The sequence below is a fragment of the Chiloscyllium plagiosum genome, chromosome 23 (genome assembly GCF_004010195.1).
Source record: "Chiloscyllium plagiosum isolate BGI_BamShark_2017 chromosome 23, ASM401019v2, whole genome shotgun sequence".
Lineage (NCBI taxonomy): Eukaryota > Metazoa > Chordata > Chondrichthyes > Orectolobiformes > Hemiscylliidae > Chiloscyllium > Chiloscyllium plagiosum.
In genome coordinates, this window is record NC_057732.1 from 5,921,920 (window position 1) to 5,942,112 (window position 20,193).

General features: G+C 43.1%; 1 protein-coding gene across 6 annotated transcripts in view; it reads right to left on the reverse strand.

Annotated features, from left to right (window-relative positions):
• LOC122561569 (lymphoid-restricted membrane protein) overlaps positions 1 to 20,193 on the reverse strand; it is a 165,967-nt gene that overhangs the window by 85,488 nt on the left and 60,286 nt on the right. For all 6 annotated transcript variants that reach the window (XM_043713369.1, XM_043713370.1, XM_043713372.1 and 3 more), the window contains exons 12-16: positions 19,883 to 19,942; positions 19,739 to 19,800; positions 19,555 to 19,657; positions 15,952 to 16,086; positions 9,476 to 9,577 (exon numbers count right to left, since the gene is read on the reverse strand). In XM_043713369.1, the coding sequence (XP_043569304.1) occupies positions 9,476 to 9,577; positions 15,952 to 16,086; positions 19,555 to 19,657; positions 19,739 to 19,800; positions 19,883 to 19,942 (462 nt within the window). The remainder of the gene's footprint in view (positions 1 to 9,475; positions 9,578 to 15,951; positions 16,087 to 19,554; positions 19,658 to 19,738; positions 19,801 to 19,882; positions 19,943 to 20,193) is intronic.

The following is a 20,193-nucleotide window of genomic DNA, read 5'->3' on the forward strand; positions in this document are numbered from 1 at the left end:
GGGCTAGTGTAGGTTAGGTGGGCTTGGATCGGCGCAACATCGAGGGCCGAAGGGCCTGTACTGCACTGTATTCTTCTATGTTCTATGTTTTAAAGCACTGGAGAAACTCAGTAGGTCTGGTCACATATGCAGAGAGAGAGAGAAACAGTTAACATTTTGAGTCTGACATGATGCTTCAAGTTTTGGCAGTTGACTGCTAGAATTGACTTGGAGGAGCCGATGTTGGACTGGGGTGGACAAAATTAAAAATCTCTCAAAACCAGGTTATAGTCCAACAGGGTTATGTGGAGGCACTAGCTTTCTGAGCGCTGCTCCTTCATCAGATGGTTGTCATCACTTTCTCATCAGGTGATCAGGATTGACCAGTAAGAAAAAGTAGACATCATTTAGTGTCTGCAACTATGGGAAAAGTTAGATAAACATTCCCCATTCTTCTCACCACCCATGGTTAGAGCACAGTCCAACTCTATTACTGATCGTCAAGCAGGACATATTATTTCTTCAGTTTGTAGATTTGCAGAAAAATTGCTTGGGTGAAGAGAACTCGGTTCACACAAAAACAAAATGAAACAGTTAAAGTAAAGAGAAGCACAGCTCCTTGCTTGGAACCTGGCACCAAACTGTCATATCTTTTATTCTTCGCTGAGTGAGGCATTGGCAAGAAGTCAAACGATTAAATTGTGTTCAGATTTCCCAGCCCCTTCCTTTTCAGAGAATAATAGAGAATTTCAATCCCTTGAGTGTGCGCATTCCTCAAGATAACCAATTACCTCATACTCCCTGATCTTTCCCCATTTGCTGTGACAAAAAATGACAGTGTAATGTTCTTAATACTACTCAGACTTTTTAAATTGGTTCATGGGATGTGGGCTTTACTGACTAGGCCAACATTTATTGCCTACCCCTAATTTTACCCAGAGGCAAGTTACGAGTCAACTATTTGGGTACATCTGGAGTTACATGTAGGCTAGACCACAAGGATGGCAGATTTCCTTCCTTAGAAGGATTGATTTTTTCTTACAACAATTGACAGTTCCCATTAGGCCAGCTTTTCATTGTTTCAAACTTTATCACCACCTGCCGTGCTGAGATTCGAACCAGTGAGCCCGACAACATGAATCTGGGGTTCTGGATTAACAGCTCATTGACATTGCCACTTAACCACTGTCTCCTCCTGTAGCTTTGGCCGACTCCTCTGCTCAGCATCTGGGATGTCCTTCTGTGGAAAGGTGACTAAAGTTTTCGATGGAATCATTTTAGGCCAAGTCTCATGTTAAGAACGTGGGGCAGACTTTTCTCGCCAGTGAAAAGGATTGGCCAGTAACTAAAAGGAAAAGTATAGGTTATCGGGGATGGCTACAGCTGGCAGGAAGAATTTAAGTGGTAGGGGTCAGGAAAAGGATCAATGTCAACAAGACCAAAAAGGAGGCCTAAGGTTGCAGAATTGTTATGGTTCAGAAGTCTATTCAGCCCATTGAGTGCACAAGCTTGGAGTATTTTGACTTGGTGCCATTCTCATGTCCTTCCGCCCACCCCACCCCCTCCCCCCTTGCTAAACATTCCTATTTAAATAATTACCCATTGTTCTCTTGAATGTCTCAGTTGAACCTGACTTCACCACATTTCTAGCAGCAAAGGAGCAAGGAATCGACATTTCGGGCATAAGTCCTTCTGAAGAAGGGCTTATGCCCGAAACGTTGATTCTCCTGCACCTTTGATGCTGCCTGACCTGCTGCGCTTTTCCAGCAACACATTTTTCAGCTCAGATCTCCAGTCCTCACTTTCTCCAGCACATTTCTAGGCAGTGCACTCCAGACCTTGACTATTCACTGGGTGGGAAAATCATCTTTTTTTTCCCCCTCACCTCATAGTTGCTCCTTATGCACAAACCCTACACCCACCCCCAGTCCCCCAATTCCCAATCCTGCTGGAAGGTTGAGCGATTTCTGCTCAAACCAGAGCTCTCAACAGTAAAAGGCAAGACTGACACTGGAAGAATCCATGCGCACCCTCGCAGTTAGGAATGAATTCAGCCCAAAATTGACAGGGGACAAAGCGTTTGTCATGTGAACAATGGTCACACACACACACACACTACACAGCAGCATGTTGACAACGCTCAGGCCCCAGAGTCATGGTTCGAGACCAATTATCAGGCCATGAGTACAACAAAGTTGCCATTTTAGGTGGCATTCTAACTCATGGGCACTACTGAGTTAGCCCATTCCCGTTGGAAGGGCAGGGGTGTTCCAGCTCCTTATCCTGGGCTGACATTTACCTTGCTGTCGATATCATTTCAAAATAAAAACCCAAAATCAATGATCTGCTCATAATCTTTTAACAAGGGGCATGAACCAAGTGGACAGGAAGCAGCTGTTCCTCTTATTCAATGGCTCAATAATGAGGCAGGTAGTGGTCGGAATCTGGTCGGAATGTCATAACGTTCAAGCCTAAGTGCTAGACAGTGGGAATAATGCAGATAGGTTGGCACATACTTGATGGGCTGAAGGGCCTCTTCTGTACTGCACAGCTACGACATCAACATGGATAGTGGAATCGTGGCACATGTCAACAGTAATGTAGGGAAACATGACTGAACAGTGGCTACAATTCAAAAGGTACTACCATAGATGTGCTTTACAGCCAGAGGATGTGAAAGCTGCTATATAAATGCGAGCTTTTTTACTGCCTGTTCCCAGTTCACCTATACTGTAAAGGTTAGCAACTGCATGAGGCAGTTTGGCACCCCATCCAAAGCTGGGGGGGTGGGAAACATGAGACTCAGGTGAATGAAGCCTGAAGCAGAGCACCCAACTGTGCTGTTCTTCCCTCTGGCTTCACTGGATCCAGATCCAATAGAACAGACTTCATACCAACGCTCTGCAGAAAGACATTTGTACTGCTAACTAGGGGTGGAGGGGTTGCAATTTAACAGAACCGTTTCTCAGAGATTAAGCTTTACCCCATAGTGTGCCTGCACCTTTACTAAAACAGAAACTATGACAGCACAAGTTATATTCCAGTCAGAAAAAAAATCTGAAAAGTGAATATTTAACTGAAAGTAGAAACACAGCAATAGAATAACAGATCACCTCGGGATTAACAAGGACAAAGAGAGTTTGTGCAGTGTATTGTTTGATTATTCTATTAACTGAACAATCAGAGGAAGACGACTTCAAATTCACGTCTGTTGGAAAGCTCAGAAAAGGAACAGAAAATATTTTCAAAATGCTTTCTCTACAAAATCTTAAAACCAAAAGTAGAATATAGCAGAATGGATCAGCAGGGGCTCTCTTTCAGATGATAAGTGCCTTCCAAACTCAGTTGGGATTTGGAAGCCCATTTGTTCATGTAACTGGACAATTCAAAAATATAGGTAAAGTCAGGCAGGGTCAATGTGGATTTGATAAGGAGGAACCGGAGGATGTGATGTATTTTGATTTTCGGAAAGTTTTTAATAAAAAAGGTCCTGCACAGGTTAGTAAGCCAAATTTGCATTCATGGGATAGGGGGCAATGTAGTGACAACAATTGTTTAACAGGCAAATAACAGTACAAAATAAATTCTTTAGATGACAGGATGTGACTGGAGGGGTAGTACAAGGATTACTGGTTAGGCCCAGCTATTCACAGTCTTAATGATTTGAATACAAAAGCCAAATAAAATATCAAATTGGTCAGTAACAGAAACTTAACGAGAGGTTAGGAATTGTTCGTGTCCAAAAGGACCCAAGGTATTCTTGTTAATGTCGGACTGTGTTGAGCAATTAGGGAGGCAGATGGTATGTCAGCTTTTATCATGATTTATGATTTAGTGCACGAGTTAAGTCATCTTTCTGTAATTATACCAAGCATTGGTGTGCGCACATCTGGAGCACTGTAGATGTCCAGACTGATTCTTGGAATGATGGGCTAATCTTTGGGGAAAGATTGAGGAAGCTGCATGGATCTATATCCTCTAAAGCTAGAAAAACCAGGAGATGTTGAAACTTACAAGTTTCTTACCAGGAATCAATTGGGTTGATGCGGGGAAATCATACCCCATGGCTTTGTTGAGGAGGTGCAGTCCAAGACCGTAAGTCATGGGCGTTGTAGGCCATTCAGCTCATTGGATCTGTTCTGCCATTCAAGGAGATTGTTGTCGATCCGATCATGGTAAGACGGGCTCAATAAACTGAATGAGCTGCTCCCATGTTCCTTAAAATGATGGACCAACATAAAACGATTGAAGAACTTGCAGCCGGTTTAATTTTGGACACTTGGAAACCGTGCAAACTAATTTACCGCAGAAGGGAAGTGAATGGACTCCATCAACTTTCTACTGTATTGCGAATGGTTTCTCCACTCCAAACTAGGAGAACACGTTCAACAAGAACTGAGCTAACTGGAATTGACATACACACCATCAGGAAAAAAAAGTGCTAAACATGTTGCAGGCAGCTCCACCAAAAGGCACAAATGTAACAGCTCAGTCTGAATCCAATTTGGAAACGAGCTACATTATATCAGGTAGCCAGAACAATAACCAACTCCATTTAAAATCTTATCTGAAAACCAACCCCCTTCAAATTACAAGGTACATCACAGTCCAATGACAACCTACCAACTTACAAGAGCCTTCACTAAACTTTAAGATGGCATCTTCAATCAACAAATCAGACCTGGCTTGCAGGACACGAGAGATCATAAACCGAAGACTGCTGATAATTTATAATCTTTACCTGCAACAGATCAAAGTGTGTGGACATGCGAGAATGAGCGAGAGAAGTCACATTTAATTCTGGTAAGGGTGTGAGAATAAATAACTATTTCAAATCTAAAAAGCTTTCTGCTGGAAACATTTAATTGTGGTAGAGGACAAGAAAACAGAGTCATAGAAATGTAGGTATACAGCATCAAAAAAAAGGACATTCTGCCTATTGAGTCTATGCCAAAAAAAACACTTCCCACTATTCTAATCCTATTTTCCAGCACTTGGCCCTTAGCCTCAAAGTTAAAAATCACACAACACCAGGTTATAGTCCAATAGGTTTAATTGGAAGCACTAGCTTTCGGAGCGCCACTCCTTCATCAGGTGGTTGTGGAGGACACAATTGTAAGAGAATTTATAGCAAACGTTTACAGTGTGATATACATTGAAAAATACCTGGATTGTTTGTTAAGTCTCTCATCTGTTAGAATGACCGTGATATTTACATATGAAAGAAGTGAAACTCACAAAACATTTTTAAAAAAAAGTTACATTCTCAGGTTAACGTTAACAATTGGTGTCAGCCCAGATAATGTGCCCTTAGCCCCGTAAGCCATGGCATCACAAGTGCACATCCAAATATTAAGGGCATTGAATGCCCTACCTTGCCTAAACATACATGAGAAGTCTTTGGCGGGTAGTATCAAGGAAAGCCCTATGGGCAGCATAGTGGTTAGCACTGCTGCGTCACAGCGCCAGATACCCGGGTTCAATTCCCGCCTCAGGCAACTGTCTGTGTGGAGTCCCCTGGGCCTGATGGGATTTATCCTAGGATTCTCTGGGAAGCCAGGGAGGAGATTGATCTTTAGGTCGTCATTGTCTACAGGAATAGTGCCAGAACACTGGAAGATAGCAAATGTTGTCTCCTTGGTCAAGGTAAGTAGAGACAATCGTCATAATTATAGACCAGTGAGCCTTACTTCTGTTGTGCGTAGAGTGTTGGAAAGGATTATAAGAGATAGGATTTATAATCATCTAGAAAGGAATAAGTTGAGTAGGGACAGTCAACACGGTTTTGTGAAGGGTAGGTCGTGCCTCTCACAACTTATTGAGTTCTTTGAGAAGGTGACCAAATAGGTGGATAAGGGTAAAGCGGTTGATGTGATGTATATGGATTTCAGCACAGCGTTTGATAAGGTTCCCCATGGTAGGCTATTGCAGAAAATATCATGGGATTGAGGGGGAGTTAGTGGTTTGGATCAGAAATTGGCGAGATGACAGAAGACAGAGTGCTGGTTGTTGGGAAATGTTCAACCTGGAGTTCAGTTACTGGTGGTGTACCGCAAGGACCTGTTTTAAGCTCACTGCTGTCTGTCTATTTTATAAATGACCGGGATGAGGGTGTCAAAGGATGGGTTAGTATATTTGTGGATCTCACGAAGGTCGGTGGAGTTATGGATGGTGCAGAAGGATGTTGCAGGTTACAGAAGAACATAGATAAGCTGCAGAACTGGGCTGAGAGGTGGTAAATGGAGTTTAATGCGGAAAAGTGTGAAGTATTTCATGTTGTAAGGAGTAACAGGAATACAGAGTAGTGTGCTAATGGTAAGATTCTTGGTAGTGTGGATGAGAAGAGAGAGATCTGTGTCCCTGTCCATAGATCCCTGAAAGTTGCCACCTAGTTTGATAGTGTTGTTAAGGTGGTGTATGGTGTGTTAGCTTTTATTGGTAGAGGGATTGAGTTTCAGAGCCATGAGGTCATTTTGCAGCTGTACAAAACTCTGGTGTGGCTGCACTTGGAGTATTGTGTACAATTCTGGTTGCCACATTATTGGAAGGATGCGGAAGCTTTGGAAAAAGTGCAGAGGAGATTTACCAGGATGTTGCCTGGTATGGAGCGATGGTGTTTTGAGGAAAGGCTGACGGACTTGAGACTGTTTTCGTTAGAGAGAAGAAGAAGGTTCTGAATAGAGACATACGAGATGATGAGGATTAGCTAGGGTGGACAATGAGAGCCTTTTTCCTCAGATGGTGATGGCTAGCATGAGAGGACATAGGTTTAAATTGAGGGGTGATAGATATAGGACAGATGTCAAAAGTAGGTTCTTTACTCAGTAAAGTAAGGACATTTAAATGGTCATTGTATAAACATATGGATGATAATGGAATAGAGTAGGTTAGATGGGCTTCAGATTGTTGCACTGATCTGTGAAACCATCGAGGGCCGAAGGGCCTGCATTGCGCTGTAATGTTCTGTATTCTATGTTAAATGTGACAAGGGTTTCTGTCGCTACCATCCTTACAGTGAGTGAGTTCTAGTTACCCACCACTTTCTCAGCGCAGAAGAATTTTTTAATGTCCCTTCTAAACCTCCTGGCCCTTACCTTCAATCTATGCCTTTGGTCATCGCTCCCTCCATTAACGGGAAAAGTCCTTTCCTCTCCGAGCCTGTCAGAATTTTATCTATCTCAATCATGTCTCCTCTCAGACTCCACTGCTCCAAGGAAAAACAAACCCAGTCTGTCCAATCTCTCTTCTTTACGAAACATAACTGCTTCCACAACAGAACATACTGATAATAGGCAGGAAACATACATTCTATTTATAATACATTACAGAAGCAGGAATAGGCCATTTAGTCCTCTCCTCCCTGAAGCTTATTGCAATATACATTCGCACAGATCATGCCATATTTGTATTTCAACTATGTTTCCTGGTCTTTGATCCATATCACTTGGCATCATTACTGAACAAAAACCTATTTTGAAAATTTAATTTGGCCTCAGCATGTATTACCTTTTTGGGAGAGAATTGCTATACCCTCATAAATGAAACCACACTTCCTAAATTCACTCTTGAATGATCTTGCTCTAATTTTACAGTTCTGCCCTGTTGTGCTGGTTCAAGAGGAAGTAACTTTGCTGCATCTACTTCTCATCTTTTATCAGTTTAAAGACCCCATTCGTTCATCGAACCTGCCCACAAGTTTCTAATGGCAAGAGAATCAAAGGCATACTTGAGGGGGAGGGGAGATTCCAAACCCACCTCCGCCTGCCTATACCATACACTCAATTACAATCCAACTTCAAACGCAATGTGCGAGTGGGAGGAACACTTCTGCAATCAGGTTATATTTATAGTTACTTCAAAACATCGGCTAACCACAGGCTGCAAATGATGGACATTTGACAATGTAAAACTTACCCAAATGTACTTGTAAATGAGACACCTGCGTTGACACTGTCTCACGGACAACCATGGAGGACAAGAGGCAACAGATTTCAGCCGGGCAAAGACACTAGCAGAGAACGCCCTGTGTGTGCATGTGTAGGGTAATAAGTTGGATCAGGAAGTCTGCTTACACATATGGGATGATCTTCCTAGAAAGATTTTTGCCCCACAGTGTGGAGACAGTCAAATATGATCTGAAGTGACTGCGGATCCTTCATTCAACATAACTTATCATACTCCAAACTACTACTGTTGGTGAACAGCTAAGGTCTTTTCCCTAGAGTGAGGGAGCCCAAACTAGAGGGCATAGGTTTAGGGTGAGAGGGGAAAGATATACAAGGGATGGAAGGGGCAATGTTTTCACACAGAGAGTGGTGCATATATGGAATGAGCTGCTAGGGGAAGAGGTGGAGGCTGGTACAATTCCAACATTTAAAAGGCATTTGGATACTTAGATGAATAGGAAGGTCTTGGAGGGATATGGGCCAAATACTGGTGAATAAGACTGGATTAATTTAGGATATCTGACCGGCATGGATTAGTTGGACCAAAGGGTCTGTTTCCGTGCTGTATAACTCTATGATGATGGTAATATTGAGGAGCAGTACAGCAAACCGGTGTGTAGATGATATTGCGTTAACTATTAAAGTCTTTTAAATTTTTAGCCACTCATCTCCATCCCCTTACAAACATCACCTCCTGCTTAGGTGAGATTCTTTGGAAGATGCTAAGCTTTTAATGTTTATTGGAAAAGCCTTCAGTTTCTGTCATTTGGTGCAACTGTTGCCAACACTCAAAGGTAACAAATATTTGTCTTGCAAAACAAAAAAAATCAGAACTGCAGTGTTTCAGAATCTCTGAGCAAAGTGTCAATAAGTTAACCAGTGCAAATCTGAATTGAGAGCACATTTCATGTTAACTTAGTCCAGGATTGTTACAAAAGTCATATGAGAACTCCAAAAATCAAGATTTGTCAGCCCCATTGGAACATTGGGACGATGTGGAGGTACAGTGGTTAGCACTGCTACCTCACAGCACCAGGGTCCCAGGTTCGATTCCAGCCTCAGGCGACTATCTGTCTGGACTTTGCACGTTCTCCCGGAGTCTGAGAGAGTTTCCTCCGGCTGCTCCGGTTTCCTCCCACAATCCAAAGATGTGCGGGCTAGGTGGATTGGCCATGCCAAATTGCCCATAATGTCTGGGGATGTCAGGCTAGGTGGGTTGGCCTTGGGAAATGCAGGGTTGGGACTGGTTCTGGATGGGATAGTCTTCAGAGGGTCAGTGTGGACTCGACGGACCGAATAGTCTGCTTTCAAACTTTAGTGAAGCTATGAAAAAAAAATGTTCAAATCACAAATCAAGTTCAAAAGGTTGTTGATTAAAAGACTCTGTCCAATGATTAGAATACAGCAATTTTCCATATGATCAGAGGCAGAGTTGGTTCAACCCAATTTGTTTTGAAATTATAAACAGACCACAAGTACGTAACGGTACCCACCACTTCAAGGGCTGAAAACATTTGCAAGAGGAGACCTGAATAGATAGCGAGACTTACCTCAAGCTTAGCTTCATTCAGATCTTCAGAGTTTATTTTCAGTTCACCTATTTGTTTCAACCACGTGACCAGCATCTCAATTTCTCCAGAGAGCTCCTTTGTCTGCAAGTAATTGACATTCAAATATTTAAAGAAACAGTTGATGAAAAGGGAAGGATTTCACTTGCCTTTGGTGGTCAAAAAAAAATATATCTTGCATTACGTTCACTTTTACTTTATCTGATTAAAGCACAAATAATTAGTCGCAGATGATTTACGAGAAGAACATTTACATGAAGCTACAAATGATTAGAACAAAAAAAAAGTTCAATTTATTTTGATCATTTAATGAGATTATGGACACATGCATTAATTTCTGTGTTCACTGTGGAATGTGGGTGTCACCGACTGAGCCAGCATTTATTACCCATCCCCAATTTCCCCAGACATGTTTTCTTGAACTGCTGCAGTCCACGTGATGTCAGTCAGCTACTCGGAAAAAGAGTTCCATTTGGCCCAGCAAATGCGAAGTGACAACGATGTCATTTCAGGGCAGGATGCTGTGTGGGGCTTGGCTGCCCTTATCCAGGGTGAGGTTCTAGATTTGGATGGTACTGTCGAGGGAGCACTTGTGAATTACTGGAGTGGTACCTTGTAAACGGTACATGCTGTTGCCACTGCATGTCACTGGAGAGAGCGAATGTTGGAAGGTAGTGGATGGACGGCTCCTTTGAATGGAATTGCACTCATCCAAGTACAGAGTATTCAGCCATGCTCCTGACTTACGCTTTGTAGATAGTGGACTGCTTTGGAGTGCCAAGTGGCGAGTGTGATGGTGAAATGTGGATGCAGGTAGGAGGTGGCTGTAATTGGTCAGTGGGAGTGGGGGTGGGGAAGAGGCTGGGCTGGGCCTGGGATGAGGCAGGAAGAAGGGGGGCGATGGTGAGGAGATTTGAAAACGGGTGAATTCTATATTTAGGCCGTACGGTTGTAAACGCAAAAGGATGAAGATGAGGTGTTCTTCCTCATAGGCTCTCTGATTGCCACTTTCTTCTAGTTGTACTGGAATTGAGAAGTGCAATGCATCTGACCCTACGTATGGGGTTATGTCATTACTAGTCTGATTAAAGATCTTGACTTCCATTATCCCACTATCAACATCAGAGGAGTTACCATTAACCAGAAAGTAAACTGGGTCAGCCATATAAATACACTGGCTACAAGAGCAGATCAGAGGCTGGGAATTCTATGGTGAGTAGTTCACCACTTGACACTCCAAAACAGTCCTCTGGTTGAATACTTTGTACTCGGATGAGTGCAGTTCCATTCAAAGGAGCCCTCCATCCACTACCTTCCAACATTCACTCTCTCCAGTGACATACAGTAGCAACAGCGTGTACCATTTACACAACACCACTCCAGTAATTCACAAGTGCTCCCTCAATAGTACATCCAAATCCAGAACCCCTCACCCTAGACAAGGGCAGCAGATGCCACTTTTCTCCCAGCCCCACTATTTTCTCCTCTTTATTTCTCAGCCTCCTTCCCCTCCCCCAATCTTAATGAAAAGGTTCGGACCTAAAACGTCAACTCTCCTTTTCTTACGCTGTGCTTTTTCCAGCTCCACTCTTTATCCACTCCCTACATTTCGTGCAAACAGCCACTAAAACATAGTGCATGAACAATATATGAAAGTGATATCAGAATAACATGGGGTCAGGCAAAAAGACTAGATTCTTCTCTATCATTCCAATCAATCAATCAATCAATCAATCAGATACCATGGTTATCTGGCCTCCTCAACTTTTCCTGTAATTCAACTACGTTCACGATATCATCTGACAAACACCTATTGTGTCAACAAAGCAAAGATGTGGATGTGTGTGTTTGAGAAATCATTATCAGTTCATTTACCCAAGGCAGCATCTTTGCCTTACACTCACAGATGCATTACATTCCAAGCACAGCACAAAGTTGTTTAACTCCTTGTGTGTTGATCCCACAAACACCTTACAACAGAAGGTATATAAAAATGTTCATCCATAAACTTACCTTGCCAACAACTTGCTGTTAATCGTACCTTTAACATAGCAAATTAACAGCATAGAAAAATAGCCCTTTGGACCATGCTGGTCAAAAACACCCTCACCATTCTCATCCCATTTTCCAGCAATTGACCCACAGCATCACATGCCCTGGCATCACAAGTGTCCATCTAAATACTTCTTAAAAGTATTGAGGGTTTCTGTCTTGACCAGTCTTACAGGCATTCCTTACAGGTGTTCCTCTACTCCTCTAAACCTTCTGTTCCTTTCCTTAAATCTATGCCCCCGCTCCCACCCACCCCAGCCATTGAGCCCTCTATCAAGCAGGAAAGTTTCTTCCTGGTAAATCTACTGCGCACCCTTTCCAGTCCTATCACACTCCTCCTATAAAATGGATTCCAGCTGTCACCTAACCAACATCTTGTACATTTCCAACGTAACCTCCCTGCTCTTAAATTCTATGCCTGGCTAATAAAAAGCTAAGTAGGAGAAAGTGAGGACTGCAGATCAGAGTCGAGAGTGTGGTGCTGGAAAAGCACAGCAGGTCAGGCAGCATCCGAGCAGGAGAATCGACATTTCAGGCATAAGCCCTTCATCAGGCTCATGCCCGAAACGTCGTTTCTCCTGCTCCTCGGATGCTGCCTGACCGGCTGTGCTTTTCCAGCACCACACTCTCGACTCTAAGAAAGGTTAGTGCTTCTTAACTACTTTATCCACCTGTGCTGATGGCTTCAGGGACCTGTATACATTCACACTGAGGTGCTTTTGATCCTCTGTGCTTCTCAAGATCCTACCAGTCATCATGTATTCCCTTGCCTTATTTGCTTTGCTAACATGCATAAACTCATTTATCTGAATTGAATTCCATTTGCTATTGACCAGCCCATCGGATTCCTATTCTGGTTCAAGGCTATATCATTTTTTGCGAAAATACTTCTCAACCATCCTGCATTCACAACTAAGTCATTCATGTAAACCACAAACATCTACTGCCCCAGGAAATATAACGATGTAAGTTTATAAACAGGTTGATGTGATGGTTTTAGCATTAGGGTGAAGAGAGTTAGCGTACCGTGTGTGCTAGCCTGCTTCTCGTGTTCAGCCAATACCAGAAATGCAAACAGAAAGCCAAACGTGCAAATGTTTCCTCTTTAATGCATAGCAGCCCTGTCAAACACCATCAGCTTCACCTCCTCTTGGTAACACAAGAGGTCCCTTGTTGCTCCAGATTAAAACGTTTCCCAGGTCTGCAGACTTGCTGTTTGCTGGTACACTTACACAAATTTACCAGACTCCCACTGATGGGCAAATAGCTCAACTCTCTCAGCTCTCCAATAACACAGGCCTCATTTCGCTTTCCTGGAAGAATGCCCTGATTTCAGGGGAGTATGGACAGTGATCTTGACAGGTTGACTCCCTTTGTCCTACTAAGGTTAGGACATTCCCTAAGATGGAAGGTTTCAAGACTCGGGGGTACATTTTTAAGGTAAGAGGAGAGAGATTTTTAAAAAGACATTAGGGGCAAAGTTTTTTTTAAAAACACAAGGGTTCAGGTGTGGAATGAATTTCCTAAGGAAGGGGTGGATATGCACAGTTACAATATTTAATAGACGTTTATTTATCTAAGTAAATAGGAAAGATTGGAGGGATACGGGCCAGGACAGGGTAGGCGGGACTAGTTTAGTTTGGGATTATGGTTCGGTATGGACTGGTTGGACCAAAGGGTCTGGTTCTGTGCTATATGAATAGGACAGCAGCATTATCGGACTCAAATTAAATCGCTCTAAATTGTTCTCAACGCTCTGGGTGGAAGTTTTCCAGTTTGTGATAAATAGGTCACAAAGACAGTCTAAAAGCTCCTTCAAGGTGGCATTGTGAAACATCCACAAGATGCTATGTGGAGGCAGAAGCAAGTTGCAGTTGGATCGCCACTCTATACTGAGTCATAAGCATAACCACCACCATTTCCAAGCTGCCTTCCGTTCTGAAGAAAGGGTCACCAGACCTGAAGTGGTAACTCTCCTTTCTGTCCACAGATGCGGTCAGATCTTCAGCAATATTGAGTTACTACAGCAATTTCTATTTCTGTTCCGGATCTCCAGCATCCGCAGTTCTTTGTTTCACATTGAAGTCAATGTCTCACTTACATACATACAATGAGAGAATTCAAAGCCAGTTTCCTGCTCAGAATTGGTACTCATTGGTCAGTCTCTCGACATAATGTTCATAGTAGCCTGGGATTTGTTTTCTACGAAAAGACAACAACCTTGAGCTCACAGTGAAGTCTTTCATGCTACCCAATCAAATCTGTTTGTAACAATAGTGGAAACGTTTCCACTTAAGACAATATACTTGTTAAACAGAAATTGGAACACCAGATCAAAGGGTGGGAAATTAAAGCACATTTTGCTTCCTCACTTGCTTGGAAATTGTTAAATCCTGAATATTTTCCAATTTGGATGAAAAGATTCAATGTGAGCACACTTTCACTGCTCACAACTGTTGCATGACCTACAGAACACTTCCAGATTTAAAAAAAAATGTTTACAATTTTGACAACTGCAGTATTTGCCTTTGGTGTTGTAGTAAAGTCTGGCCAAGCCAGTCTGTGTCTATACCCCAGATAGAGTCATCTACTTCAAGACAGGAGGGGCGAAGGGGGGATTCTCCAGTGTTTGGTGTATGCAATGAATAACTCAAACAATGGGAAAGACCACCTTGTTTTCAAATTTCAAGTGGGTTTGCGTTTGACAACTTGTCAAATTTATTGGCTTAATTATTAAATCTTACTCTGGACTGCCAGCTGTAGATTTGTTTACATGTGCATTGGAATACAGATAGGACTTTTCAATTCCTCATTCACATGCCTTCAAAACAAAAATAATTCAAGATGTCTTCATTATCAGACAGCCCGACCAGGAACCATTTGACTTGTCACTCATGTCTTTTGGAGAAGAACGGGAATAGTAGTGTTGTGGGGTGTATCACTTCAAAGTTACACACCAACCTGGCTCCCATAAATACCATGATACCAGGCCAGTATCTCAAATCTTTCGATTGGTCACTACTGTGGGAGCACCCTTACCACATGAACCATGTGAGGAGAAAGCAATGGTAACTTTCATACAATCCCTGCTGTTCAGCCCATCGAGTCCACACTGACCCTCTGAAGAGCATTCCACCCAGACCTACAACCCCCTACCGTATCCCTGTAACTCTGCATTGCCCATGGCCAATCCACCTAACTTGCACGTCTTTGGACTGTGGGAGAAAGCCAGGGCACCTGGAGGAAACCCATATAGATTAAATCTCGAAACGACACTATAAGAAAGAAGAATTCCTGGTTATTTGAATTACAGGGAGAGATTGAACAGGCTGGGGCTGTTTTCCCTGGAGTGCCGGAAGCTGAGGGGTGACCTTATAGAGGTTGAGTTGGACTGAAGGGTCTGTTTCTGTGCTGTACATCTCTATGACTGTATTTGACCTAGCCGTGATTTTGGGATGTGTAAGTTGGTCACCAAACCTGACTTTCAAGCAACATTTTGATGAGTGATTGGCTGGCTCTAAAGGGTGCGAGATACCCTGAAATAGAGAAATGTTCTTGGTTTATAATCGTATCACATGATGATATTAAAATTTGCGGACTAGCACTCGGGTCTTTAAGAGTATACATTGAGCCCCTCATCCCCCGATTGCAAGGAAAGAATGTTATCACTGACACTATCACAACCTCTTTCTTCCTTTTTCACAACATCAAATTATACTGCACCAAACAAGGAAAGCTTCAAATTAAATAAAAACAGCAAAAACTGACAGTGTTCAGTAGGTCGGACAGCTTCTGTGAACAGAACTGAGTTAACATTTCAGGGCAATGAACTACTGTTCTGGGCGGGGTGGTATCATTATCCTAAAACATTAGCTCTCGGGCAGAATCTTATCAGGCTCTAAGCGTTGCAAATTGTGGAGTTTTATAAATATCGCACTTGTGCCAGGGACAATGTCTGGATCTCAGGGAAACAGTGAGCAGCTCTAGAAAGACCATGAGTGGTAAGTTGACGTGGAAATTGGACGTGTTTCTCATCACGAAGACTCAAATGCCAATTAACATGGAGTGTTTAGCTCACGCTGAGATTCACTCCACTGAACTCGACATGACTCGTACTTTGAGGGAAAAAAAATCCATTTCTAAATCCAAAAGAAGTCAGAACCATTGGGTTCGGTACTGCTCCTGGCTCCCACCCCTGGACCCTGAACTGCACACAGGGTCCCACAGAGCCCAAGGCCCCAGTTACTGGAATCAACGTATCCCACACCCTCATCTACTCCCATTCTCCCTGAGCCCGGGTATCTACAAATGCTGCCAGACGTGCTCAGTGTTTTGAGCACTTTTCATCTTTACTTCAGGTTTCCAGCATCTGCAGGACTTTGGAACTCTATGGGGGAAAATCTTACCATCTGTGTGGTGATCATTTTGAATTGAACTGCGGCTGCCTCTGTCCCAAGACTTTGTATGAGCATCACGACCTCCTTGTCCAGGGCCTCGTCAAAGGGGTGTTCAGAAACTCTTGACCATTCGGAACTGTCCACCTTAAAAAAGAAAGTCGCACAAAACACTGAAAATATTTAGACTTTTATTTCGTAAGTGAAATTCCTGGTACAATTCAATGTTAGTTTTTACATCAGTATGCTGACCTAATTTCCTGTACTGAAACCAAAACGGTGAAAAAGAGACAAAATTGAAGCTTGCTTGACTCAAGATGACTGGGTCTCCTTTAACAATGTTTAAGACCAATGCATCCAAACAACTAGTCAGCAACGCCCCAACTCAAAAGCTGTTATAGGCATGCTGACAAAGTCTGATCTTCACATGTTAAAGCAAGTCTGCATATTATACAATTTTAAAATAAAATCAACAGAAAATGATCCATGTTTACAGATGGTAGGAGGCAGGAAACAAGCTTTCTTGCTGCACCATAACTATATGGAGACGACCGCTGGCTCTTGTCATAAGGACCATTGGAGGAATTCCCTAACTACATTTAGCACAATCCATGGCTTATTAGGTTTGGCCACTTGGACCAGCTGCTTGCCCCTATTCCTGCTGACTCAGCCCCAAAGCTCTGTAAAACGATTCCTTTTCAAATATTTACTCAATTTCCTTTAGAAAGTCATATTTGAATCTGTTGCCAATACAGTATTCCAAATCAAAACAAAATTAGAGGCAGCAGCGGCATTGGCACAGCAGATCTCAAGAACATACAAACGTGAGAATTAGGAGCATGAAGTAGGCCATTCAGCCCCTCAAGTGTCCTCTGCCATTCATTAAGATAATGGCTGACCTGCTTGTAACCTCAAATCCGCATTCCCACCTATCCCTGAGGCAGTTTCACCCCTTCTTAACAAGAATCTACTTAGCTCCACCTTAAAATGTACAAGGATTTTGCTTTCTCTGAATTCTCAGGGAGAGGATTCCAAAGACTCTAAACACTCAGAAATATTTCACCACATCCATTTGAAATGGGTGACTGCTGATCTTAAACAGTGACACACATTTCCATATCTCCTATACACGGAGACACCATCTCTAAATCTATCCTGCCATGATGTTACAGGATCTTACATGTTTCATTCAAATCAGTGCCTACTCTTTGAAACTTCAGTGAATACAAACCTAGCCTGACCAACCTTTCCTCAATACAATCCCCATCCCAGGTACTGTTCTAGCAAACCTTGCTTGAATCGCATAAGGATACCACCTTCAAGTTCCCCTCCAAGGCACTCACCATCCTGACTTGAATGTTTATCACCATTCCTTCATTGTTGCTGGAACGCCCTCCCTAAGGGCATTGTGGGTCAAGCCACAGCAGGCAGACTAGAGCAACTCAAGAAAACAGCTCCACCACCATCTTCTCAAGGTCAACTAGGGCCAGGCAATAAATGCTGACCCAGCCAGTGACACCCACATCCACAAGTAAATTTTAAAAACGTTCTGTGAAAACACTTATGTCATTCCAAAATAAGTTGAACAATATTGTGCTCTGTTTTCGCAATGTGCCCTTACCAAAGCCTTTAATCTAATCAGGGGGTGGGCATTGCTAGCTGGCGCAGAATTTATTGCCTGTTCCTCCTTGTCCTCGAGAAGGTGGTGGAGAGTTGTTGCTTTGAAATGCTGCAGTCAGTGTGCTGTAGGCAGACCTACAACCCTGTTAGGGAGGGAGCTCCAGGATTTTCACCGAGTGACACTGAAGGAACGGCAACTTATTTCTGACTCAGGATGGTGAGACGCTTGGAGCAGAACTTGCAGGTGGTGGCATTCCCTTGGGTGTGCTACCCTTGTCCTCCTAGATGGATGTGGTGGTGGGTTATGGAAGGTACTATCTAATGATCTTGATGAATTTCTGCAGTGCATCTTTTGGACAGTACACACTGCTGCTGAGCATAAGTGGTGGAGGGAGTGAATGTTTGTGGATGTGGTGCCAATCAAGTGGGCTGCTTTGTCCTGGATGGTATCAAGCTTCTTCAGTGTTGTTGGAGCTGCACTCATCCAGGCAAGTGGGGAGTATTCCATCACACTCCTGACTTGTTCCTTGTCAATGGTGGACAGGCTTTGCGGAATCAGGAGGGGAGTTACTCACTGCAACATTCCTATCTTCTGACTTGACACTGTTTATGTGGCAAGTCCAGTTGTTTTTGATCAATGGTAAACCCAAGGATGTTGATAGTGAAGATTCACTGATGGCAATACTTAAATGTCAAGGCAAAGGTGGTCAGATTGTCTCTTATTGGAGATGGCCATTGCTTGGCATTTGTGTGGCAGAAGGTTATTTGTCACTTGTCAGCCCAAATCTGGACATTGTGCAGATCTTGTTGCATTTGAGCATGGAGTGCTCCAGTATCAGAGGAGTCTCGAATGATGTTGAACATTGCACAATCAGCGAACATTCCCACTTCTGAGCTTATGGTGGAGAAAGGGTCATTGATGAAGCAGCTGAAGATGGTTGGGCCTAGGACAATATACGGAGGAACTCCTGCAGAGATGCCCTGGAGCGGAGGTGACTGACCTTCAACAGCCACACCCATCTTCCTATGTGGCAGGTATGACTCCAACCAGCAGAACGTCCTCCCTCTAATTCTCATCGATTCCAGTTTTGCTAGGGCTCCTTGCTAACACAGTCTGTCAAATGTGGCCTTTATGTAAAGGGTCATCACCCTCCCCTCATCTCTGGAATTCAGCTCTTTTGACAATATATGACAAGGCTATCATGAATAACTGAAGTGTTACCCTCTCTACATTTGTATTCCAATCCACTTGTGATAAACAATAACAATTACTTATCTAATTACTCATTGTAACTAAGTCCCTGGGATAGTAAGCCAGAACTCCAGGCTAACATACTGAGACATTTGACTTGAATTTAAAATGGAATTTGGAATTAAAGGTAATCTAATCGCAACCATGTTGATTGTTGGAAATCAACATCTGGTTCACAACATTCAGGAAGGAAATCTGCCATCCTTCCCTGGCCTGGCCTTCATATATCTCCAGCATCACTGCAATGTGGTCAACTCTTCACTGCCCTCTGAAATCATAGAATCGCTACAATGAGGCAGCAAGCCATTTGGCCCATTGAGTCCATGCTAACCGTCCACACAGCATCTCACCCAGAACCACACCTTATCTCTGTAACCCTGCAATCTCCATGGCTCACCCTCCTAACCTACGCATCCCTGAACACTCTGGGCAATTAAGCATGGTCAATCCACCTAACCTGCACATCTTTGGACTGTGGGAGGAAACTGGAGCACCCAGAGGAAATCCACACAAACACACAGGGGATGTGCAATCTCCATGTAGACAGTTGCCCGAGGCTGGAATCAAACAGGCCCCTGGCGCTGTGAGGGTGCAGTGCTGACCACTGAGCCATTGTGCCACCCCTGGCCAGGTATCTTTCTCAGTTCGAGTGCAAACGCGAATGGCAACAAATGCCGGCCTTGCTAGTGATGCCCAGACCTTGAAAAATTGATAAAATTAGAGGAGTTCTTCAATGACCTTACCTCAAGAGCACATTGAGCGTTTAAAAGCTCTGACTGCAAGGAGCTTGGTCCCTTGGCTAGGTCGTGTCCATCTTGGGGCATTCCCGTCAACTTAATGCACTCACTACAAACAGTTAGAGATGCAATATAAACCAGTTGCAGGTATTTCAATGTAATTAAGTGGTTGCTCCGGATCATTACTCACGAAGATAGCTCCTGTTGCATTAGCAGCTGATTTTCTAATTTTGTCTTCTCCGTTCGCAAGGCCTAGAATGGTATTCAAGGCAGGCATTTAGGCAAGGGGTTGAGGGATTCCGCTTTTGTTTTGTTATTAGAAATAAGATCTTACCTCTACCACCAAGGAATATTCAACAATGGAATCCTTAAGTTCCTCAATGTGATTATCCCTCTGTAATGAAAGAGGGCACTGTTAAATTACAACAAATAAACATTTCCATTCCCTATCCAGAAAAATACACAATTGTTACGAATTAATATTGTCTCTTGCATTGCACAGATCCCAGCTTTCATTCGGTTTAAGATGTTAACATATAGTCTTAGATTAGATTAGATTACTTTTTTAGATGAGATTACTTTTAGATTAGATTACTTACAGTGTGGAAACAGGCCCTTCGGCCCAACAAGTCCACACCGACTCGC